We start from the raw sequence: 25,757 nt of genomic DNA, 5'->3' as shown, positions 1-25,757 counted from the left end.
ATAGTTTCCCAAGGATACAGATTTCACTTCCACACGTTACCAACCCTAAACGGTTGGCCAGATCTGCCCCCAAATCAGCGGGAAGAGGCTCAAAAGCAAGTATACTCTCTCTTAAGCATAAAGGCTATTCAAACTGTAACAGAAGAAGAGAAGGGACAAGGTTTCTACTCAAGACTGTTCCTGGTACCCAGAAAAGACAACTCATGGCGTCCTATCCTGGACCTATCTACTTTAAACACTTTTTTGGTTATTCCAAAATTCAAGATGCTAACTCTTCACTAGTTACTTCCTATGCTAGGCAAAGATGCCTGGTTGGCAACACTCGATTTAAAGGAAGCATACCTGCACATCCCAATCAGGGAATCTTGCAGAAGATACCTTCTCTTCAAAGCAGGCTACATGCGCTATCAGTTCTCTTCACTGCCCTTTGGCTTATCTACTACGCCCAAGGTATTCAGAAAGTGCCTAGCCCCAGTCATTGCTTTTTGCAGACAAAGAAATATTCCAATATACCCATTCCTGGACGATTGTCTAATTCAGGCAGAAAGCCAGGACATACTTTTGAATCATCTGACTTTTGTACAAAGGGTGCTAACTTGTCTGGGGTACACCATAAATGAAAATAAATCACACTTGGTACCCTGTCAACAGATTATATTCCTGGGAGCAAGCTTGAATACAACTTCCCAAATGGCTTTGAGACAACAAGAAACAAATTCATTTGACAACCTACTTCAAACTAGTGGCTACGAAAACCCTGCTATCTGCAAGACAAGTACTGCAAGCCTTGGCATGGCCTCCTGCATTCTTTTAATTCCATATGCAAGACTGCATATGAGGAAACTACAGTGGTATCTAAAAAGCCTATGGTGTCAACATTCTCAGGATCTAGAAGCAATGATTCCTATCATACCTTGCCTACGGTTAGAGTTCTTATGGTGGGCAGAAGCCTGCCACCAAAACAAGGGACTACCATTCACTCTACCCCCTGCTGCCCAAACCTTAACTACAGACGCATCACACTATGCATGGAGGGGCTCACCTGGCAGGGAAGTGCATTTAGGGCAAATGGAACCCAAGTCAAATGCACCTGCATATCAATCAAAAATAAATGTTAGCTGTACAGAATGCTCTGACAGCCTTCAAGGACCACATTCTTCCAGGACAATTAATGGTAAAGACGGATAACACCACTGTTATGTGGTACATAAACAAGCAGGGGGGTACCCATTCTTTCCCCCTCTGCAGACTAGCCATGGAACTGTGGAACACAGCCTTGAGCTGCCAAGTGCATCTACAGGCTCAATTCCTGCCAGGAAAACTAAAGACACTGACAGACGGACTAAGCAGAAACCTCATGGACCCACACGAGTGGAAATTGGAACCAAAGCCTTTCAACATATTGACAAACAAATGGGGGAGCCCAGATGTAGACCTGTTTGCCTCCCCCCAGAACTACCAATTGGACAAATTTTGCACAAGGACTCCCCGCAAACAAGCTCAGAAAGTGGATGCTCTGTCCTTCAGCTGGAAAAACCTATCAGTTTATACCTTTCCTCCTCTGCCTCTCCTCTCCAAAGTACTACTAAAGATCAAGCAGGACAAACCAAGAACGATATTGATTGCACCAGACTGGCCACGCGAACACTGGTACCCCCTCTTGCGCAGTGTGTCACTGTTGGCTCCATGGCACCTGCCTCAGACCCCTACTCTGTTGTCTCAGCAGGAGAACCAGATTCTGCACCCTCAGCTTCAAACCCTGAACCTAGCAGCCTGGCTAATTACCCAACCTCTCCTTTACCATCCTTCAGTAAACAAGTGATGTATATCATTTTAGAGGAAAGGAGGCCTAGTAGTAGAAAATCTTATGCTGACAAATGGAAAAGATTCTGTGCCTGGAACCAATCTCAATGGATGAGCACAGCAGCACCCAACTTACCTCAGATTCTTCAATACTTAACTGAGATGCTTTACAAGGGCCTTTCTTTTTCCTCCATCAAAATTCACGCCTCAGCCATTTCAGCTCATTATAACACAAAACCTCCCCTCTTCTCTCATCCACTGCTCAAGCAGTTCCTCAGAGAGGCCAAGAATTTAAGACCACCCAGGAGAGCCCCAACTCCAGCCTGAGACCTTAACTTTGTATTGGAGAAACTCACTCATCTTTCATGTGGACAGGGTGTCTCTCAGAACCAATCCCTCCTTCATGACCAAGATGGTATCCAGTGTGCCTCTTAATCAGTCCATTCATTTGCCAACCTTCTTTCCTAATCCACAGAACAAAGGGGAACGGATACTGCACTCCTTAGATGTGCAGAGACAACTTAAATTTTACTTGGACATAACTAAACCTCAAAGGAAATCTGAAAAACTGCTGGTGGCATTTGCTACAGGGGCAGAGGGGAAGGCTATTTCATAGCAAACTATGTCTAAATGGATAGGCCATTGCATTCTTTTCTGCTATAAGCACCATGGAAAACCTGTCCCACAGGGGATCAGACCCCATTCATCCAGGGCTGCATCTACCTCTACAGCCTTTCTCAGAGGTGTCCCTACCAGGGACATCCTAGAAGCTGCTACCTGGAGTTCTGTACATACTTTCACCAAGCATTACCATTTACCAATTTTCTCTAAATCCAGAGCTGGCTTGCCACTGCAGTCTTGCAGGGCCTTATAGCTGGTCCTAATGCTATCTAAATTCCTCCTCCCATCCTTAGCTTTGGGAATCTACCCAAATGTGATGACTGCAACAGTGAAACATGAAGAACATAGTACAGTTATGTACACTTACCATAAATATAGATGTTAGAGTGTATTCAGTGTTGCAGTCCTGGTTACCCTCCCTCCAGCCCCCTGACTTCTTTTGGCTATACCTCTACTCTCCTTTACTATGCTTAAAAGCTTTTTGGTGTATTTGCTTTTTTGTTGGAGGTATAACCTTGTAAATATATATGTGTGTGTATATATATATATATATATATATATATATATATATATATATTACTTTATTGCTTCCCATTAAGGGGGTACCTGACATCTGGGGCAAGAAAAACTGATGTAATCGCGTCGGCTGCATGTTTTATACCACTGACTACCTGACGTCACGGAAGAAGAGACAGCAACTGATGCAGGACCCAAGACTTTGTTAATCAGGCCGACCGAAGGCTACTGCAAGCAGATAACCCAAATGTGATGACTGCAACAGTGAATACACTCGAACATCTACATTTATGGTAAGTGTACACAACTGTACTTTTCAAAGCTCCGCTTATCCCTTTAATGCAACAAGCAAGACTGTACAGCAGTAGGTACCTCAAATAGTCAAAAGATGTCTGTACGTGCTAGTAATACACTTGCGTAATAGTAAGATAACATGTAGTAGCAGGACCCGGAGCCAAAAGTAAAATAAAATAAATATTTAATTTCAATGCAAAACTAATACACAACACGTAAAACCAAGCGCTTTCGCCCGGCCACTGCTTGAAAAAGCCTGGCAGTGGCCAGGCGAAAGCGCTTGTTTTACATGTTGTGTATTCGTTTTGCATTGAAATTAAATATTTGTTTTATTTTACTTTTGGCTCCGGGTCCTGTTGCTCTTGGATTTATCTGTTTTATTAGTTTGGTTCGATTGGTTTATAACATGTAGTAGCACAAGGATTGGGAGGTTGATTTTCTTCCTTTGTTGTGGTCCTTAGTATTTTCCTGTTGGGATTAAGTGGAATACATTTGTTTGATTGAGCTAACATTGCTTGATTGGGTATAACACCGAGTGTTATTACCGAATTTCTCATTGCCGAATGGTCGGAATGTCGTACCAAACACCGAATGCAACATTTCCGACCGCTCTACCACCTAAACAAGCACTACCATGGGTCAAAAAGGGGGGAATGTTTTGCAATTCGCAACAATTGCGTTTGCATTTTTGAGGTTTTGCTGCACTGCTTTCGACCGTATTCCAATCGACCATCCACCGGACGATCAAATGAATGTATACCGGATTAAGTGCCATCAGTTTGGACAGAGAGGGACAAACACTATCTGAGGTAATCTTAGTTGAGTGGAGAATTTTGGGTAGAAGAGGTGAAGCTCGGTGGGCTGAAGTCTTTGGAATGTGACCGTTGCCGAATCTGAGTCAGTGCTGATAATGCACAGTTTGAACCAGACAGAAAGAGACAACACAGGTGTATCATTATGGTAAGTACATAACTTTTGTTTACGTTGGTTGACATTAATATTCGACTCAAAAGAGCTGAAACCTAGGCACATCTTAATGATGATCAGACTCTGAAGTATGAGATACTATATAAATTCAACTGAATTAGCCTGTCTGAATGCCTTTTGTATTGAAGATGAGAAATTCTTGTAGCTTTCTGTTGAAGTTTTAGAAATACAAATTCAGTTAAGAGCTAAATTAGAAATGTAAACAAAAATTGCAGAACACTGTGGGGTATCTAATAGCTACTGTGTTACAGATTATACCCAACAGCTTTAGGGCATTTGTTGTTACAATAGGCACATAGTCACTGAATTTCAGTTTTGCAGTTCAAATCCCTAAATTGTTTATGGTATTTACTGCTGAAAAGATGTCCACCTAAACTTAATGCCTCTGAGACTAAAGCTTTTCCAAGTCACATAGTCTTGGATTTGTTGTAGCTGCAATTAAGCCCAGAGTTTATGGTCAGTATACTGATTTCACCTAGATACGGATTAATAGTGCCTTATTCCTTTATGGATGTTATTAAAACTCTTAATTATGCAGTCTTCAGAGTACTTGGAAATGTTGTACACCATTGAATCAGTGAAATGAAGAAAGTTAGTGGTTAAACAATATAGGGCTAAAAACAGAGCCATGAGACACTTCAGAGGGGATTGAGTCCCATTCTGATGAATGACCTAAAAATGTAACTCTCTTTACAGTTAACCAGTCCCATCATGTAGGCATTTCACCTGCTCTTTTTGTTCTGGGATTTGTAAGTACTATAAGGTACTATTACAGGTAACTTATTCAGTTTGGACAAGAAATTCAGCATCCCAGGGCACATTTATTAATTCTAGGCCAGTTTAGAAACTTTTAATTCCGGAATGTTTTCTGTCAAGTATGAAAGGATTTACACCTCATTAGCTCTGTGTGTGCATGTAAATGTATACAGCTTTTATTCCTGTGTGGTGATGAGGATTAAGAGTTTATTTAACTCCTCGTTCTTTTCAGGTTTGTATCTGTAACTGTTTAATCAGTTTTTTGTATGTCTTGCCAGCTGTCTTAGGTCAGGAGTGAAAACTGGTCCTTGAGTCAGATTGCTTTGTCTATTAACATTCCTTGTACTATTTTCTCTCTTTTTTTTCTTTCATCTTTCATCTTTAATAGTGACACAAGATGTTGTCTAATGGTTGGCATATTATAGTGTTTACAGTACAACAATGATTTGATGTCCCTCCATAGCACTGTTGCAGTATTCATAACTGAAGGAGTCTCTACCTAAGGTTAGCCCTATGTCCAGCCAGTTTACAAAAGCCTTTATACTTACAGGCCCATACTTGATTGCACATGTGCTCCCTGCGCAAGGCGTAGGGCATAAAGGAGAAGCAGGGATGCACACACTCAGAGCAACTTTTGTCTCCAGTCTGTACACCATCATTGAATATTGATCTGAACACCTTTCCGCTGTGCTAGTTACCAAGCCATGTTTCAGATAAGTGTCTCATTGGGGTTTCTCCTTATGTTTCTTTTTGTATTTAGTGCAGGTTGGGTTCATGTCATCCAGAAAGGGAAAGTGTCAGTGTGGGAAGCAGATTCTCCATAAAGGCCATCATGATCAGTGTCTCTTCTGTTTGGGTGCTTCCCATGATCATACAGGAGTGTTCTGTCCTACAAGCTGTTATCCCCAAGACCTATGTAGTCATCTCTCTTCCTTATCTATTTACCTTGAAAGCCAGCATCTTAAGGTGTTGGTCCAAGGTGCTATAGCAGAGACTTCCCATCCCGAGGGTCAGCTGTCAGCCAAGAACAAGACTAAAAAAACTTAGGTCTGATACTGCTAACGTCCAGTCTCCCTAGATATGTCTTTCAAGGCTAGTGAAAGCCCAGAGGATCATCTGGTGGTTGCTTTGGATTCCTTTGCCACTATCCCATTGGAAGCTGGCATGAATCTGATCTCTCGCATGTCCTTGGAGGTTTTACAAACATCTGCTCCAGATGTTGAGGGGGAACCTTGGATGAATATATCTGAGGGACCGAAGGGGATTCCACAAATCTTAGTGAGGGAGGAGATCCCTACTACAGTTATTGAGTGTTGCCAAGGGTCTGACCCTCCCAAGGTGTTTTGTGTGGACGTCCCACAGAAAAAGAAACAAAAGACCAATCATATTTCCCTTGTATTTAAAGATCCCCAATATGAATGTCAGGACTTTGCTGAGGGGTTGTTTAATGCTTTCATGACTTTAAAGCCTCCTCAAGCAGCACCTGTGCCTGCCCCTCCCTGGTCTTCCTCTTCTCTTAAAAGATTTAGAGAGCTGAACTCCTCAGGATTTGGGGAAGAGTCCCCGGCTTATTCTTCTCAAATCCCCCCCTCCCCAGACTGTGGCTCAGAGGAAGAGGATTCTGTTAGTCCAGATTCTCCTTTAGAGGAATTCTCCTTTGGGGACAGTGTTACCCATATGATGGAATTATTTAAGTGGGATTGCTCTCAAGTCTCTGATATTCAGAAAAGGTATTATGAGCTCTTCCAGATGGAGTCTACTAAGCCTTCTGCTAGTCCCCCAGTTCTGGCTGCTCTCCTGGATACATTTTCAGCAGCTTCTGTGGCCCCTAATTCTCAGCCACCTACTCCTACGAAACCTGACAGATTTTACAAGGTGCCTGATGAATGTAAATTTCTCTGTAATTGCCCTTCTGCTGATCCTTCTCTGGTGTCTGTCTCTTCTAACAAGCCCTCCATGCTGTTGCCCTCTACCAGGCGGCTTCCTTCAGATGGTGATAATAGGGTCATGGAAAAGATGGTCAAAAAATGTTATACATCTGCCACTTTATTCTTTCAGGCCATTGACTACCAGACGCTCATGACCAGGTATATTTTGGCCCTCCTTTCTTAAGATTTTCAAGTGGTTTCCAACCTTAACGACTCTGAGGGAAAGGCTTCTGCCCTTTTCCTGTTGGGCTCTACCTCTGAAATTTCTCGTCACTCTATTAATGATGCAGCTGATGCTTCCTCCAAGGCTGCTGCATTTAGTTTTGTTATGAGGCGTTACTCTTGGCTTCATCTTCAGGCTTTGCCTAATAATATTAAGGCCCATAAAGACTGTCACAACCAGTGTCTCTTCTGTTTGGGTGCTTCCCACACCCATGATCCTTTGGATAATAAAAATCTTTTTGGTACTGCTGCTGCTGAACTTTAAATCCATCCAGGATAAGGGTAAAGCCTTACAGAAATTGAAAAATATTTTTGTTCTGCTATTCCTAAGTTTCAGAGGAATTGCCCCTGTAAGAGAAATAGTATTCTGTCTCCATTTAAACTGTTGTTAGCATGATTATTAACTTGGAAAAAAGGTGCAAGAATAATATAGAGCAAAATGAAATATAAAGGGTTAATTTAGAAATAGTATAAAATGCTGAACAAGTGTGCTGGCAAAAAGAGCTTAATTAGATTTTGGCATCCATGTAAACGAGTATGTTGTTGAGAAACAAAAGTCTAAAAATAACTGCGCAGATGGCAGATGGAAGGACATCAATGAAGTAGAGATGTAACATCAAGCAAGATAAAATTGGAACATCAAGTTTCAGATAGTGCTGGAACACCACATTTCAGATGATGTAAGACTGAGTTTCCCTGGACCACCGAACTTGAAAAAGAATCAAGGACAAGTCATAAATTAGAAGAACAAAGAAAAGTGTTATACAAAGGAAGATTGTAATACAACAGACTGAGAAAAAATATCAGACTTTTTGGTATAAATATGAGTGTGTATAAACAAGCTTTGGGAATTTGCCATAGAGAGCTGACAGCATTTGTGTTGCATGCTTGTAGATTCGAAAAGAAAATGTAATACTAACTGAAGCAACAGAAGGCAGTATATAATTCTTCGATGGCGAGCCACAGTTGACGGACCAAATGGTTTCTTCTTGTGACAACTACAGCTTCTTTTTCATTTTATTCAGTTAGTATGTCCAGTTGCAGTGCAAACGTTTGCCTCCCTTCTTCCGCACAGTATCAGAACAGTGTATCTCTGCAAGTTCCACAGGTCCTGTACATTTACACAGCTGAATTTGCCAGCTGTGTTTGACCACCTTTTGGGAGAATCAACGAGGGACTTTCTTCATTTTCTTGACAGAAGATTTGGCCACCTTCCACACACAAACTGGTAATTCTCTTTTTGTTTCTCATTCTACAGCATGGATGTCACAAACAAAAGAACTGTAAAGTGTTTCGTTTCAGGTAGACAGTAATAATATTCCAGCACATGTATGGTCAGGATTTAAAGATTGGTATAAACATAACTGTAGCACATGTAGTACTTTACTAGGTACTAAAGCAGAACAGAATACTGACAAATATAATCTGGTTAATAAAGAGTTAAAGCAGCAGCAGTTAACTACGCTGATACAAAATAAATTGCTTCATACTATTCTTCATTTAGAAAATGGTTAAGCGTACACAGCACAAACTTTCATTCAGTTAAAGCAAGGCACTTAAATGGTGATTTTCAAACCATTTCAGATAAAACAGTTCTAGGGCATAGAAATCAAATGAAAGTAGTTAAATACAGTAAAGACATGACGTCACAAGACTGACATGCAAGTATTTTATTTTCATCTAAAGTGCAGCAAAAGTCAAATGACAGCAAATATAAATCATGTAAATATATCTGTTTTAAACATGTGTTAGTTAAGCCAATATCTCTTTTGTTTCTTACAATATTTTGTAATTGTATAATAGCATCAAAAATAGCAAAGACTCCAGCAAAAGCAATATTATGCATAGTTAGGCAAGTTAATGTTTATTACAACTGCATTCTAATATCAAGTTGCAAGTATATTAACGAATGGCTGAAGGTGCGTGTAAGTGCTGAAGGAGTTATGGGTTAAGCTTCTGGAATGCGCAGAAAAAAAAAAGTAAGTAATGTGAACTCAAATCTTTCCAGGCTGGAATGGGTAGTTACAAGGAATGTTGCATAAGATAAAATGTTACTGGTATTGAAATTTGTAAGGTCAAGGAAACAAGACTGGTCACCAAGCCAAATGGCTTATGTTTTTCTAAAACATTATTAAGTATTCACATGCAGCATTAAGCAAAAAGAACAAAATTTTACAAAAATCCTGTTTGATAATTGTAATAACACGTCACAATTGTGCATACATGTCAGTAATCTGTTTGCAAGTAAATATTACACTGACTACAGTCAGTACATGGGCTATGGTATGCAGTTAAAATAAATTATGCAGGTCCCTTAACAAAAAAGGGAGGGTACAAATAGCTACTAGTAACAGTAAAAGTCTTTTCAAAATGGGTAAAAGCAATTCCTACTACAACTTTGATAGTGTAGGCAACAGCAAAAGCTTTATAAAAATATTTTCTTGTTTTAAAAATGGCCAAAAAATTATCAAATCAAAAAGCAAATTTGTAAGACCAAAGTGTCACAGTCTAGGTAACAGCCAAAGGGCAAGCATACATTAAATTCTCACAGCATAAAACAAATAAACAATACTGCAGTAAAATGATGTATACTACAGGGGGTATGGCATACTTTCAGTTTTATACTAACAGTACTGCAAAAGAAACTTAAATAATGGTACAAAGTGTTAATATCAAAAATACATTTTAATGTTTCAAGTAATGTAATCAGCAGGCTTCAGTTTAATGGTAAGTTTGTAAACTGGACTGAGTGTACATTACAGCCATGTATATGTTGTGTCTTTCGGCTTATCCCGGTTAGGGGTCGCCACAGCGGAACACCGGTCCGCTAATGTTTGGTAGTGGATTTTTACGTGCCGAGTTACCAGCCCTGACGCACAACCTTCAACGAAGGCACGCTCATTCACGCATGCCTCCACAAAGAAGACACTCTAGCTGAGAATCGAACGCGACAACGTGTTGCTGTGAGGCGACAACGCTACCGCAGCACCACTACCGCAGGACATTACAGCCATGTATATACAAATGCAAAAAAAAACCAATCTGTACAAGCAAGTGTATTCTGTACAGTGTATAGTAAATGGTTTATCTATGTAAATAGAGTAACAAGTCAAAGCTTGACATTTGTGACATGTTTTTTTTTCCAAAAAAACAAGACTGCAATGCCTTTGCAATAAAATCCTCAAGCATTGTCAATAAATTACTGTATAGAACATCACTGTATAGAGTCATATTCAGATTAATCCAGTTCCAATACTAATGGCTGTCATCATTGTGTTGACAATTTAAAAATCTGTGTTAACTTCCTGTATTAAAAAAAACTAAAGGTTTTGTTTCCCAATGTGTTTCTAGTTAATAGCAATATAACTTGACTAAAAAGTACATGTTAATAGAAAGAGTTTTGTATTTAAAATAAAACAGAGGGAATGTATACAGTGATAGATGTGTTTAAAATGTATAAATGCATTGCACATCTATTTGCTAGTTTAGATGTATACACACATCTGTTGCTGTAATAAATGTAAAAATAATATAGTTAGTTAAATACTTGTATTTCTGTTTGCTGGCATACATATATTCCGGTACAGCTTGAGACAAGCTGAATGTTCAGTGTCTGGAACATGCTTCAAGGACTGTAGATAAAAATGCAGTGAGAAAAGGCATGTAGCATTCAACACAGACATCTGCATTTCATTTGCATCTTTCTGAACATCAAAACAGAGGGAATTACAATATTTCATGAATAAAACTTAGGAAAATGCTACACAAAATAGAACACAAGACAATTTCAGTTGTACAAAGCATACAGCATGTAACTTTGGGAGGATAACATTTAACACAAATATAACAGCATGGTTAGCTGAACAAGGTCAGGCATACATAAAAGTAGAGAAAGAATCAGACTGACATAAACATTTCAGTAAACAGCTGTATCTGTATTAACATTACCTCAAAAATGTAACAGTTCTGACAAGAGAAGACATCATGCAAAAATGTCACAGTGTGTAGCCAATAGCACAAAAATAAGAATAAACTCAACAGGGGAAAAAAGGGTACGATTTCTACCAATACTCTGTTTATTTGTATAAACAACACATACAAAAAAAGGACCATGGGTTAAAATACCTACCATTTTGGGTAACGGGCCAATACTTCATACAGATCAAATGGTAAAAATACCATCCACTTGTACTATGATAGGGCAACAATACTAAAAAAACAATATTGTACTTCAGTATTACATTTCCAAGTTTTAAAAATATCAAATGCAAATTTAAAAAAGCTTGGTATAAAAACTAGTAGAAAAATATCTCACAGATTGTACATTTACAAGCACAATGGAAGTAAGTCATTGCAAGTATCTTTGATAGACAGATTACAATTTAGTACTAATGTATCTAAATTTGTAAGTTGAACAAAATATTGTGTAAATGGACAATATTGCCTTCAAATTTCAAAATGTTTGTTAGTGGCACCACAGTTTGTATGTGTAGTTTCAAATAACCTAGTGTTAATAGTAAATGACAAAACAGAAGCTGACACTGCCCATAATTGGTGGGACATATTCACAAAATAGTCATCATCTGGGACCGAATTGCTAAATTGGTTAATACATCCTGTTTTAGTAGTTTTGGGGTCATAATAATAATGACAGCTTGAAATTGTTTAATATGCTGCAGGTTGCAGAGAGTTGCAATATCTCAGCAAGTCATAATTGTGATTATTCCAGAATATTTTTGGTTCCCAGAATGGAGGCATGTGGAGACCAATTTTAGACATTTCCCAGCTCAACACCTTTCTCAAGATTCCTTCTGTACATATGTTGTCGCTTTTGACTTTATTCCCCTTCTACCCCAGGCCTTTTTAGTCTCTGCATCTCAAGGATGCCTACCTTCATATCCCTATCTGTCCCCCTTTTCAGGAAATTTTTACATTTTTCTGTTTCTTTCTTGCATGTTTGACTCTCTTTTTTGCCCTTTGTGCTCTCTAATGCCCCAGGGTTATTTCCCAAATGTCTTGCTCCTGTCATTACCTTTTGCAGGAGTTCAGATCTTTTCTTATCTGGACAATCTGCTCATTCAAGCTTCTTCCCCTGATGCTCTGCTTTAGGATCTCCAGTTTATGATTTCCCTGTAGCAGAGTCTGGGGTTCATCATAAATTTTCAGAAATCCGTTCTCACCCCTTCTCAGGATCATATTTTCCTTAGTTGCAGGCTCCAGACCATCTCCATCCTGGCATTTCTGCCTTTGTAGTCTCTTCTTCCTCTGGCTTCATTTACAGCCAAGGGGTTTCTCAGGGTTCTTGGGTTCATGGCTTTCACCATTCCCATACTACCTCTAGCTAGGATGTACATGAGAAAGTTACAGTGGTACATTGTCAGTGTGGCTCCAACAGTGCCACCATCTGGACTTCCCAGTCTGCTTCCCTCCTTTTCTCAAGCTCGAGATTCAGTGGTGGATTCATCATCTTTCTGTCAGCCTGGGATTTCCTTTCCAAGCTCCAGTCTCGACACAAGAGCTCTTTACAGAAGCCTCAGACTGGAGGTGGGGGACTTTATTTCGGATCTGTCAAGGTTTAGGGTCTCTGGCCTCTTCATCAGATGTCAGACTATGTCAGTGTAAAAGAGATGAGGGCCTTGCTTCTAGCTCTTCAAGCATTTCATTCCATCTTTCGTCCTGGATTTCTCAAAATGTTCACAGGCATTGGCATGGTAATGTGGTATGTCAACAAACAAGGGGGGGGGGGGTGACAAGGTCCTACTTTCTGTGCACACTACCTCTTCAGGTCTGGGATATAGCTGTCCAGTGTCAAGTAACTCTTCAGGCTGTTTACATTCCCTCAGAGCAAAATCTAGTGGCAGAGTCTTTGAGCAGGTCCAGCACACAAGCTTACGAATGGCTGTTTCATATAGATATGTTCCTGGACATTTTTCATTGATGGGGTATTCCTCAGGTAGATCTTTTTGCCTCCCCTCTGAGCAGACAACTTCCTCTGGCTTGGAAGGTGGGGGTCCTGTCTTTTCTGTACACCTTCCCACCACTTCCCCTGCTACAATGAATCTTGTACAAGATAGGCAGGACTCTGCCAGAATCTTGTTAGTGACTGGCTCAGACAGCATTAGTTCTCCCTTCTCTCTCACTTGGCCAGGCACAGTCACTACAAGTTACCTCATTGGGTGGACCCTGTATCACAAGACAAGGGATCTCTTATCCATCCTCACTTGTCCACTCTTCAACTGCCACTGTGGGTGACAGGGTTTTGATCCCTTTTAGGCATCTCTTTTCTGATGACATGCTTTGGGTCTTGCAGGAAACCAGGAAGCCCACTACCAGGAAATTGTATTTGTCTCAATGGAAAAGGTTTTCTGTCTAATGCCTCTCATGTCATCAGCATTCCCTGTCTATGGAGGTTCCTCTGGTTCTCTCTTATTTATGTAATCTGCTCCATGTTTGGTTGGCATATTCTTCAGATAAAGCTCACCTGTCAGCAGTTTCTGCTTGTCTGCCCTTATCTCCATCTCTGGCATCTAGATTTGAGGTCAAGCAATTTCTTAAAGGCATCCTTCATATCAGGCCTCCAGGAAGCCTGTTCCACCTTCCTGGGATCTCAGTTTTGGTTTTGAAAAATTGACTCAGGCTCCCTTTGAGCCTACCACTTCAATTTCCTTACAACATTGTATTTGGAAGACTGTTCTTCTTTTGGCTCTCATTTCAGCCATGAGTGTGTTTGAACTTCAGGCAGTCATGGCTGTTCCTTATTTTTTATTTTTCCACAGAGACAGGGTGTCTATTTGTACTAATCCTTCTTTTATGCCCAAGGTAGTCAGTGAGTTTTCTCTTAATCAGTCTGTTTGCCCTCCTTTTTTCTGTCTCTGCATTCTACCAGTGAGAAGGTTCTTCACACCATTGATTTGCAAAGGCATCTCAGATATTGTTTGGATAAAATTAAAGTTATTTGTAAATCTGAGTAGCTTTTTGTCCTCTTTCCTCCCAGGTCTTTGGGTTTAGCTGTTTCTAAACAAACCCTATCTTCTTGGATTTCTAAAGCCATTTCTTTTTGTTATTCTTTTCGTGGTAAATGTTTCCTCATCAGTAAAGGCTCACATTGCCAGGGCAGTTGCCTCCTTTGATGCTTTTTTCAAGGATTTGAATACCAATTCCAGCCTTTGAGGCTGCTACTCGGTCCTCTGTTCATACTTCCACTAAGCATTACAAGTTGAAAGTTATTTCCAGAGCTAAAGCTGGCTTTGCCAGGGCTATCCTTCATGGGTTTTTGGAAGGCTCTTCAGTTCCTGTTAAGCTTTTGTGCTCTGCCTTCAGTTATGAATACTGCAACAGTGGTATGGAAGGACATAGTACAGCTGCGTAAAATCTTACCATAACAGTAGATGTCCTTCTCACTGATACAGTATTCACTCCCTGCCCCCCTCTGCTCTAGCTTGTTCTTTCTTGCCCTCCTAGCCGAGGGGCTCTTTCCCCTTTCTTGTCCCTATGGACATTCTGTTCCTCCTGGGGCTTTTTCGGGTCTGTGTGTGTGTGTCTGTATATCACGTTTATGCCCCACGCCTTGCATGGGGAGCATACGTGTGATGTACGACACCTGTAAGCACTAAAGGCTTTGTTGTACTGGCTGGACATTGGGCTATCCTTGGCTGGAGATCCCTCTAGTTATGAATACTGCAACAGTGAAGAGAAGGACATCTACTGTTGTGGAAAGACTTTACACAATTGTATTTTATACGTATATGCAATGTTTTAGCAGTTGGCAATTTATTTAAGATTACCTCTACCTGTATGTGTTTCTCACTTTATAACTAAAAGTAATTATATTTGCTCTTCCTGATCAACCATCTTTAAAACTTGAATGTTTTGGTTCTTAACATAGTGATTCAGCTTACTGTTTATCATTTCACAGTCTGTAAAATAATGCACTGGTCTTTTCTGATCCATGATTCCTTAATAACCTCCTTTTCTTAAATGAATCTGATTTGTCTGCTTGAGCTGCCTGAAGTCTTGATTTTTCCTCCAAATGTAGGTGTTTTTCATCCTGTTAATAGGACCATAAGTCTACTCCGTAATCCGTGTCATGACCATACCTTCTGTTATCAACTGTTTTGGATTTTAGACTTAAACTGGCATTCAGTAGTGAGTAATGCTTTTAGTTTTGTCCCTTATTTCATAAAAGTCTATTTTTTATATCTATTTTAACACTATGTGATGCTTTTTATATGTAATTATTCTGAAAGCCCTTGGTGTTACTACTATTAATTTTGTAGTAAATTATCAAGTGTGCACAAAATCTCGACTAAGAGTTAAAACTGATTTGTCTGTAATAACCCACTTGATCAGCTGTTAAGAATTTTTATACTTTATACTTGAGTAATGTGGTTTACTCCTGGGTTGATATTTTGTGTTAAAGCAGATTGAGAATGCCAGCAACTGACACCAGATAATAGGCACTGTGGAGAAGGGCTAGCTTGTAGTTGCACACATTTGTATAAACTGTACATTTGATAGGAGAGATGGCTTGTCTTTCCTTGGCTATGGCCTGTTGAAGGGGGCTGTACAAACAGAGCCAAAAACCTTCTGGATGGATCACTAGAGCATAAGCATGTATGGCATACAGATCTGAGTATTATTTAATTGTAGATGTTTCTGCACTAACTGCATTTGAATCAAGCTTATACTTGCATTAAGAACATTTTAGGTGGCTGCTTCTTTTTTGGAACAAAAAGAATGATCATTAATATTAAACAGCAGAAAACTCTTACACAGGTTAACAACAAAGGATGGCTAATCTTATTCAAGAAAATACTCAAGCAGGCCCATTATCCAAGAAGAGAAATGCATTTATAAATGCATTAGCATTAAGAAATAGACAGAATAGTGGTAGATCCCTTCCCTCCATAGCCAGAAAATAATACATGTTGAAGTGTAACCTAGTAAATAAAGCAAGAATAATTCAGTTTACTTCTGTCCTTTCAGGTAGCTGAGGCCTGTAAAGAAGCTGATGGTGCCTCTTCACAAGATGAGCAGATTGAAATACTCAGTGACAGGCTGGTAGAAACTGACCAAAGTACTGCACCTGAAGGTAAGAACAAACTTCATTTAGGATTAGGATGGCCAGTCCATTACAGTGATAATCTACTCATTAACATATCTGATTACAAGGACTACAAGTTTACTAGTAGTGTAAATGTTGTAAATGAGAATATGAAGTACTTTCTTGAGAAGTAGCAAGTTGATATAGGGTGCAGAAGTTCAGTTTCAGGGCATATTTGTGGCTCCAAGAGTGAATATTATGTAAGAAATCTAAATTAGATGTTAACATATACCTTGCCTTAATCTTTTGATGGTCTTTAGAATTAATAATGTATTTTGCTCAGTTGCAAGGACTAATACCTGTAAAGAAACTGGAAGGAATGAGCTGTGTTTGGTTGTTAATAATACTGAAAATGTTTACTGCAGCACTATTTTTTTATTCTACTTAAACTGATGTTTATTGTAGTATTAACTGTTGCACTCCTTTTCAGTGTGCTATCCTGCCAACATGTAGCTTGACAGTAGGCCTGATTTCCAGAGTTGTACCTTCCCTCAGTGGTTTTGGATGACTCCTTCCCAAGTAGATGTCAGGACATTGGTGGTATAAAAAGGGCATCGGCCGACATCATCTTCAGATCTTTCTTACTGCAGTGGCAGAAGCAGTTCATGCTGCAGCAAAAGTGCTGTCTGTCCTGCCTTTTACTGCCCTTCCAGAAGAGTAAATGCCCATAGGAGGAATTGTTTATTTTCTGCTTTGCATTTTACAATTTATTCTAATGGCTTATAGTGAACTGGGTATTGAAGATGTTCTTCGTGTTTCACTGTTGCAGTCATTACATTTGGGTAATCTGCTGGCAGGTTTGCCTCAGTCGGCCTGATTAACAAAGTCTTAGGTCCTGCGTCGGTTGCTGTCCCTTCTTCCGTGACGTCAGGTCGTCAGGGGGTATAAAACATGCAGCCAACGCCATTACATCAGTCTTTCTTGCCGAGCGGTGCCCGAAGCAGAAGCAGTTCACAAGTGCCGGTCGGCCGACTCCTGAAATTTTCGTTTTCGAGTTTCAGATCCGAAGTCTTCAACTAAAAAGCTAAGTACCCCGTTGGGGAAACTTTTTCTTGCTCCTTACCAATGTCAGTAAAAGTTAATATTTGCATTACTTGTGGAAAACAAATACCTCACAAAAGATTTTCATTCGTACTGTATTCCTTGCCTAGGGCCTGACCACGACGTACCTTGCTGTCGGTTTTGTGCTTTATTTAATCATCGCACTATCCGTTGTCGATATATTTTCACCTCTAAATATTTCGGTTCTCTGTTTAATTATCCTGAAATGTCATCGGTTAGCCATCCGACTACCGGGATTCTGAAAAAACGCAAAGATAAAGACAGAGACAGGCCACCTAAGTCCAAAGCTGCCGATGACGCTTCTCCTAAGCCAGTCCCCAGTTCGCCGGGACTCAGTGAGGTGCTTTCGCAGCCCCTGATATCTGCTACTTCTGATTTGCAGGCCTTTACTGAGACCCATTCGGAGTCCGGTATGCTGCGAGATACTTCAACTGTGGAACCTGCGGATGTCTCTACCTTGGATGGGTCCGGAGCCGCTGTGCAGGCACTGGCTTCTGAAGGTGTATTCAAGCCTACAGACTTGCATATTAAACCGATGCCTCCTTCTTCATTTAGGTCTAAATCTTGAACCATGCCTAACAAACCGACACCCAGGCCGCATGCTCAGGCCTCTATGCCTAAAAAACAAATGATAAGAATGGCTGAAGATCTTATAACTCTAATCAGGGGAAGCCAACCTCCCCCTTCTAAGAGACCTTGGACTGAAGTTGTTTATGAATCTTCTGACCAGGATTCTGATTTTTCTAATGATCTGGATTTGCCCTTATCTACTTATGAGGATTCTGATGCAGAGGACTCTATTCCCTCTGCTTCCCCTCCAGAGGATTTTTCTTTTGGTGAAACCTTACATACTCTAAGGGAGCATTTCCACTGGGAAAGCCAGGATTTTTCTGATTCAAAAAAGAGGCTTAGGGATTTCTTACTTTTGCCTCAGCGTAGGTCGTTAGCTATACCTTCTGTAGTAGACATTGTTGATGATGCCTTTTCGGAATCTAGTTTGGCCCCTGATTCTTTGCCTCCTGCTCCCAGAAAACCTGACCGATATTACAGGGTTCCTGATTCACACAAGTTCCTTTTTAAAAATCTTATTGTGGATCCAGAGACTATTTCACAGGGACCCAAGGGCATTAAGGCTTCTACTGCTAAAAATCCTTCCCCTTCTGATAGAGACTCCAGGGCGCTGGATAGATGGGGTAAGAAGGTTTACACTTCTGCAACCTTGGCCATTAGGGCTTTAAACTGCCAGTTTCATATGTTAAAGTATCAACAACATGTTATTGGATTGCTTAAACAGATAATGATGTTGATTCCTGACTGTGCTGAAAATAAACAATTACAGGATTTAATGCATTCTGCTGAACAGGTTGAAAAACATACTTTGCAATGTGGATTTGATTCATTAGAGGCCTCTTGCAGGGCTGATGTTACTGGGTCTGTGCTCAGAAGGCATGCTTGGCTTAAGGAGCAATCTTTGCCTCATCATGTTAAAGCTAAACTGTTGTATGCTCCCTTAAATCAGGACTGCCTGTTTGGCAACTAAGCTGAGGAAGTTCTTAAAAATATGGAAGATAAAGCTAAATCTATGCAAACTCCTAAAGATTTCTTACAATTTCAGCCTCCTAGATTTAGTAGGCACTGGCCCTCTAAGAAGTGGTCCTTTCCAGCCCCTTCCAGGTCTTCTCAAGCCAAACCCAGACACAGCAGAAACCCCAGGTTTCAGTCCCAGGGGACACACAAGACTAAGCAGTGGGGGGTTTCCGCATCCAAATCTGGGGGTAGTAAGACTCCCCTCTATGGAAAACTGTCTCAATTACATGCCTTTAAAACTTCCAAGCACTTTCCAACTGAATGCTCCTTTAGGCAGAAAGATTGGTCTGCAAGCCAAAAACTGGGAACTCATTACCCAGGACAAATGGGTTTTAAATACAGTGTCCCAAGGATACAGATTTCACTTCCACACGTTACCAACACCAATCGAGTGGCCAGATCTACCCCCAAATCAGTGGGCAGAGGCCCAAAATCAAGTCCTCTCTCTCTTAAGCATGGGGGCTATTCAGTTGGTACCAGAAGAGGAAAAGGGACAAGGTTTCTATTCAGGACTTTTCCTGGTACCCAGAAAAGGCAATACATGGCGTCCTATCCTGGACCTTTCTACTCTAAACACCTTTCTGGTGATTCCAAAATTCAAAATGCTGACTCTTCACCAGCTGCTTCCTATGCTAGGCAAAGTTGCATGGTTGGCAACACTAGACTTAAAAGAAGCATACCTGCACATCCCTATCAGGGAGTCTTGCAGAAGATACCTACACTTCAAAGCAGGCTACATGCACTATCAGTTCTCTGCACTGCCCTTTGGCTTATCTACTGCACCCAGGGTATTCCCAAAGTGCCTAGCTCCAGTCATTGCATTTTGCAAGCAAAGAAATATTCAGATATACCCATACCTGGACGATTGTCTAATTCAGGCAGAAAGCCAGGACATACTTTTGAATCATCTGACCTTTGTTCAAAGGGTGCTGACGTGTCTGGGTTACACCATAAACGAAAAGAAATCACACCTGGTACCCTGTCAACAAATTATATTCCTGGGAGCAAGCTTGAACACAACTTCCCAGATGGCTTTCCTCACGCCACAGAAACAAATTCATTTGATTACTTACTTCAAACTAATGGCCACAAAAACCCTGCTATCTGCAAGGCAAATACTGCAAGCCTTGGGGTTCATGGCCTCCTGCATTCTACTAATTCCATATGCAAGACTGCATATGAAGAAACTACAATGGTATCTAAAAAGCCTGTGGTGTCAACATTCTCAGGATCTAGAAGCAATGATTCCTATCATACCTTGCCTACAGTTAGAGTTCCTTTGGTGGGCAGAGGCCTGCCACCAAAACAAGGGACTAACATTCACTCTACCCCCTGCTGACCAAGCCCTAACAACAGACAGATCAGACTATGCATGAGGGGTTCACCTGGCAGGGAAGTGCATTCAGGGCAAATGGAACCCAAGTCAAATGCACCTGCATATCAATCAAAAAGAAATGTTAGCTGTACAGAATGCTCTGACAGCCTTCAAGGATCGCATTCTTCCAGGACAACTAATGGTAAAGACGGACAACACCACTGTCATGTGGTACATAAGCAGGGGGGTACCCATTCATACCCCCTCTACAGACTAGCCATGACATTGTGGAACAGCCTTGAGCTACCAAGTGAATCTACAAGCTCAGTTCCTGCCAGGAAAACTAAATACACTGGCAGATGGACTAAGCAGAAACCTCATGGACCCACATGAGTGGAAACTGGAACCAAGGATTTTCAACATGTTGACAAGCAAATGGGGGAGCCCAGATATAGACCTGTTTGCCTCACCCCAGAACCATCAATTGGCCAAATTTTGCACAAGGATTCCCCACAAGCTAGCTTGGAAAGTGGATGCTCTATCCTTTAGCTGGAAAAACCTATCAGTTTATGCCTTTCCTCCTCTGCCTCTGCTCTAAAAGGTACTAATAAAGATCAAACAGGACAAGCCAAGGACGATTTTAATTGCACCAGACTGGCCATGCCAACATTGGTACCCTCTCTTGCGCAGTGTGTCATGCTTGGCCCCTGGCTCAGACTCCTTCCCTGTTGTCTCAGCAGGAGAACCAGATTCTGCACCCTCAGCTGCAAACCCTAAAACTAGCAGCCTGGCTAATTACCTAATCTCTACTTTATCACCCCTCAATAAATCAGTGACGGATATAATTTTAGAGGCAAGGAGGCCTAGTACTAGAAAAGCTTATGCTGCAAAATGGAAAGGATTTTGTGCCTGGAACCAATCTCAAGGGATGAGCGCAGCAGTGCCCAATTTACCTCAGATTCTACAATACTTGACTGAGATGCTTCATAAGGGCTTGTCCTTTTCCTCTATCAAAATTCACGCCTCAGCCATTTCAGCTCATTATAGCACAGAGCCTCCCCTCTTCTCTCACCCACTGCTCAAGCAGTTCCTCAGAGGGGCCAAAAATTTAAGGCCACCCAGGAGAGTTCCTACTCCAGCCTGGGACCTTAACTTTGTCTTAGTAACTCACTCTCCCTCCTTTCGAGCCAGCTGCTACTACAGATTTAAAATTCCTTTCCTGAAAAAAAACTTTCCTTTTACCAATCACTTCTGCAAGAAGGGTGTCTGAATTACAGGCCGTTATGGCAATGGAGCCTTTCATCATCTTTCATGCGGACAGGATGTCCCTCAGAACCAATCCCTCCTTCATGCCCAAGGTGGTATCCAGTGTGGCTCTTAATCGGTCCATTCATTTGCCTACCTTCTTTCCTAACCCACAGAACAAAGGGGAATGGATACTGCACTCCTTAGATGTGCATAGACAACTTATATTCTACTAGGATAGGACTAAACCTCAAAGGAAATCTGAACAACTGCTGGTGGCATTTGCTGCAGGGACAGAGGGGAAAGCTATTTCAAAGCAAACCATTTCAAAATGGATAGGCCACTGCATTCATTTCTGCTGTAAGCACCATGGAAAACCTATCCCACAGGGCATCAGACCCCATTCAACCAGGGCTGCATCTACCTCTACAGCCTTTCTCAGGGGCGTCCCTACAAGGGACATCCTAGAAACTGCTACCTGATATTCTGTACATACTTTCACCAAGCATTATTATTTGCCAATTTTCTCTAAAACCAGAGCTGGCTTTGCCACTGCAGTCTTGCAGGGACTTATAGCTGGTCCTAATTCTGTTTAAATTCCTCCTCCCAACCTTAGCTTTGGGAATCTACCCAAATGTAATGACTGCAACAGTGAAACATGAAGAACATAGTACAGTTGTGTACACTTACCATAAATGTTGATGTTCGAGTGTATTCACTGTTGCAGTCCTGGTTACCCTCCCCCCAGCCCCCTTTCTTCTTTTGGCTATACCTCTACTCTTCCTTACCATGCTCAAAAAGCTTTTTGGTGTATTTGCTTTTTTGTTGGAGGTATATCCTTGTATTTATAGTTCTAATTACTTCCCATTAGGGGTGCACCTGACATCTGGGGCAAGAAAAACTGATGTAATGGCGTTGGCTGCATGTTTTATACCCCCTGATGACCTGATGTCATGGAAGAAGGGACATATATAGATAATCCAAATGTAATGACTGCAACAGTGAATACACTCGAACATCTACATTTATGGTAAGTGTACACAACTATACTTTCCTGGAGCCAGGCTCAGGGGATGGGCACAGTGGTGCCCAGCTTACCTCATATTCTGGATTATTTAACAGAAATGCTCCACAAGGGCTTATCTTTCACTTCAATTAAGATTCATGCCTCTGCCATCTCAGCACATTATAATACTGAGCCACCCCTCTTCTCTCATCCTCTGCTAAAACAATTCCTTAGAGGGGCCAAAAATTTAAGACCCCCCAGGAGAGCTCCCACTCCAGGCTGGGACCTTAACTTTGTATTGGAAAAACGCACTCTTCCCGCCTTTGAACCAGCTGCTACAGCAGAGTTGAAATTCCTTTCTTGGAAAACAGCCTTACTTCTGGCCATCACTTCAGTAAGAAGAGTGTCCGAACTGCAGGCCGTCATGGTAGTGGAACCCTTCATTATCTTCCATGCGTACAGGGTTTCCCTCAGGATTAATCCATCCTTTATGCCTAAGGTTGTGTCTTGTGTGGCTCTAAACCAGTCCATTCATTTGCCTACTTTTTTCCCTAATCCTCAAAATAAAGAGGAAAGGATACTGCATTCTCTGGATGTGCACAGACAGCTTAGATTCTATTTGGACAAGACTAAGCCTGTCAGAAAATCTGACCAGCTGCTTGTTAGCTTTGCTGCAGGGGCAGAGGGGAAGGCCATTTCAAAGCAAACCATTTCCAAATGGATAGCCCATTGCATCCATTTCTGCTACAAGCACCATGGCAAACCTACCCCACAGGGGATAAGATCACATTCCACCAGGGCTGCATCTACTTCTATGGCATTTCTCAGAGGAGTCCCTACCAGGGACATCCTGGAAGCTGCTACCTGGAGCTCTGTACATACTTTTACCAAACATTAACGCCTACCTCTCTTTTCTAAATCCAGAGCTGGATTTGCCACAGCAGTCTTACAGGGCCTGATTGCTAGCCCTAATGCTCTTACCTACCTCCACCCTTCCTTAGCTTTGTGAATCAACCCAAATGTGATGACTGCAACAGTGAAACATGAAGAACATAGTACAGTTGTATACACTTACCATAAGTGTAGATGTTCGAGTGTATTCACTGTTGCAGTTCTGGTTACACTCCCTCCAGCCCCCTGTCTTCTCTTGACTTTTACCTTTCCTTCTTGTTTGGCATACATTATATCATGTGTATTTGCTTTTTGCTGGAGGTGTTCCATTCCATATAATTGCTTCCTATTGTGGGGGCACCTGATATCTGGGGCAAGAAAAAGTGATGTAATGGCGTCTTCTGCATGTTTTATACCCCTGACGACCTGACATCATGGAAGAAGCGACAGCATCCGACACAGAAATCCGAAGACTCTAAATCCTGTTGGGGGAATATGTAAGAGAGCAAATTTCCAAGATAGAGTTGTTTTTTCATATCCCATTTTTTCTAATTTGACCCTTAAGGCACACCAAAGCTTGTATGAGCATTTACAGCTCCAAAAAATGTGAATGATATCTGCCTTTTGCGAAGGGCAGAATTGAATGAAACATATACATCTTATAATAACGATATTTATGTTAATGAAATATTACATCACATTAAACTGGAAAAACAGGACTACACTGTCATGGGAAGGCTTTAGACAAGTAGCTAGAAAGCAAATACTTGTGCACAAATATCTATGGTATTCCATGTAGCAAAAACCCTCACAGAAGGATTCTTGGAAATTGATTTTAGATTATATTCTGGCATGATATTAAGTAAAAGATATGAAATCATTTTAGTTAAATATAGATGAGATTTGTATATAGTTGTTTTTAGTGTGTAGTGTGTACTTATGTTTATGAGCCTGCTGTTATGTATGTAAATGATTTGTCAAAAACTAATAAAGAGGATGTAAAAAAAAAAAAATATGTAAAGAACAACCATCAGCTGATTTCTAATGGCAAATCAAATGTTAGTAGGCATAATTACAACTATAAAATGTTTCTTACATGTTCCGTATTAATGAAATAAAATATAAATGAGTGATAAAGAATCTGAAATGATAAAAAAAAAAAAAAAAAAAAAAAGAAAGAAATCCGAAGACTCTGGTATTCAGGCCGGCTGAGGGCCACCTGCAGGCAGATAACCCAAATGTGATGACTGCAACAGTGAATACACTCAAACATCTACATTTATGGTAAGTGTACACAACTGTACTTTCTGCATAGACATGCTTGGCTGAAGACACATCCCCTACCAGAAGGTGTGAATTCAGAACTCCTAAATGCATCCATGGATAAACAGTTCCTCTTTGGACCCCTTACTGAAGGTGAAGATGACTTCAAAAGACTGAAGGAGAAGTGCAATAATGTATTCTCTCCAATGACTTCTTCATTCTCAGTCACCTAAATTGAGATGACTTTACACAGCCAGTCATGGCTTTTTTACCCTAAGCAAGAGAAAAGAAAGTCCAGCAAGGCTAAGAACTCCAGGTTACAGCTTTTTTTTGATTTTTCTTGCTTCCTCTGCATTGTAATGCCTTTTAACTTTCTCTTATGGTGGTGCTGTGTTCTGGGCTGAAATTATATGTAATCTCTGAACTATGGTGAATGCTATTATATTTATTAACGTTTTATTGGTTGAAATCTTTGTTTTCCTACAGACTTTTGTATGTTCCAAGATAACTAATTCTAACAGGGCTTGCTTTTTCTAATGCAGTAGCAGCAGGAGGAGGTATTTGGCCTTTGTAGTAAGGATACTAAATATTAGCTCTCACAGATTCATTCAGCTCATGTATTCTACCTGATTTTTCTCAAATCACAACTCTGTGCTGCCCTTTTGTTTTAAATGTTGCCTGCTCTGTGATTCTGTTATACCCTTTCATGAGCCAAGAGTTGTGACCCTTTCCTCTCAGTGGAGCCTTTCACCAATGATGCAACTAAGGAGCATAAGGACAAATGCCATAGGGAAAAAAAAAACAGAAAAGTGTAAGAAGTTAGCACAGAAAGACTCATTTTGTTGTTTTTGTCCCTGAAAGAAAATAGTATTCTGTCTCCATTTAAACTGTTCCAAGAAGAAGTACTGATAACTGAATTGCACGGAATCCCCAATAAGTACTCGCTCACCTTAGTACAACAATAGGAAGAACACACTTCGTTCGTTCGTTAAAATTCAGCTGTTTAATGCCCAAAACAAAATAAAAGTAATAAATACATCCAATGAATTCACTTTGAAGCCAAAGTATTCAATAATCCATGAAAATAAAGAACATAGGTTAAGCGCTTTCACCCGATAATTGGGCTTCTTCAGAACACTGTATACCAAAGTAATACGC

The 25,757-nt window shown here is 40.7% G+C and overlaps 1 protein-coding gene across 1 annotated transcript in view; it reads left to right on the top strand.

Annotated features, from left to right (window-relative positions):
* LOC122808480 (zinc finger protein 91-like) overlaps positions 1 to 25,757 on the top strand; it is a 1,038,194-nt gene that overhangs the window by 476,291 nt on the left and 536,146 nt on the right. The window contains exon 2 of the mRNA XM_044079437.1: positions 16,113 to 16,218. Coding sequence (XP_043935372.1) covers positions 16,113 to 16,218 — 106 coding nt within the window. The remainder of the gene's footprint in view (positions 1 to 16,112; positions 16,219 to 25,757) is intronic.

Source organism: Protopterus annectens, chromosome 8.part0 (genome assembly GCF_019279795.1).
Source record: "Protopterus annectens isolate FY-2018-M chromosome 8.part0, PAN1.0, whole genome shotgun sequence".
Taxonomy (NCBI): domain Eukaryota; kingdom Metazoa; phylum Chordata; order Ceratodontiformes; family Protopteridae; genus Protopterus; species Protopterus annectens.
Note: the sequence above shows the minus strand (reverse complement) of the source record. Positions and strands in the feature narration are given on the sequence as shown.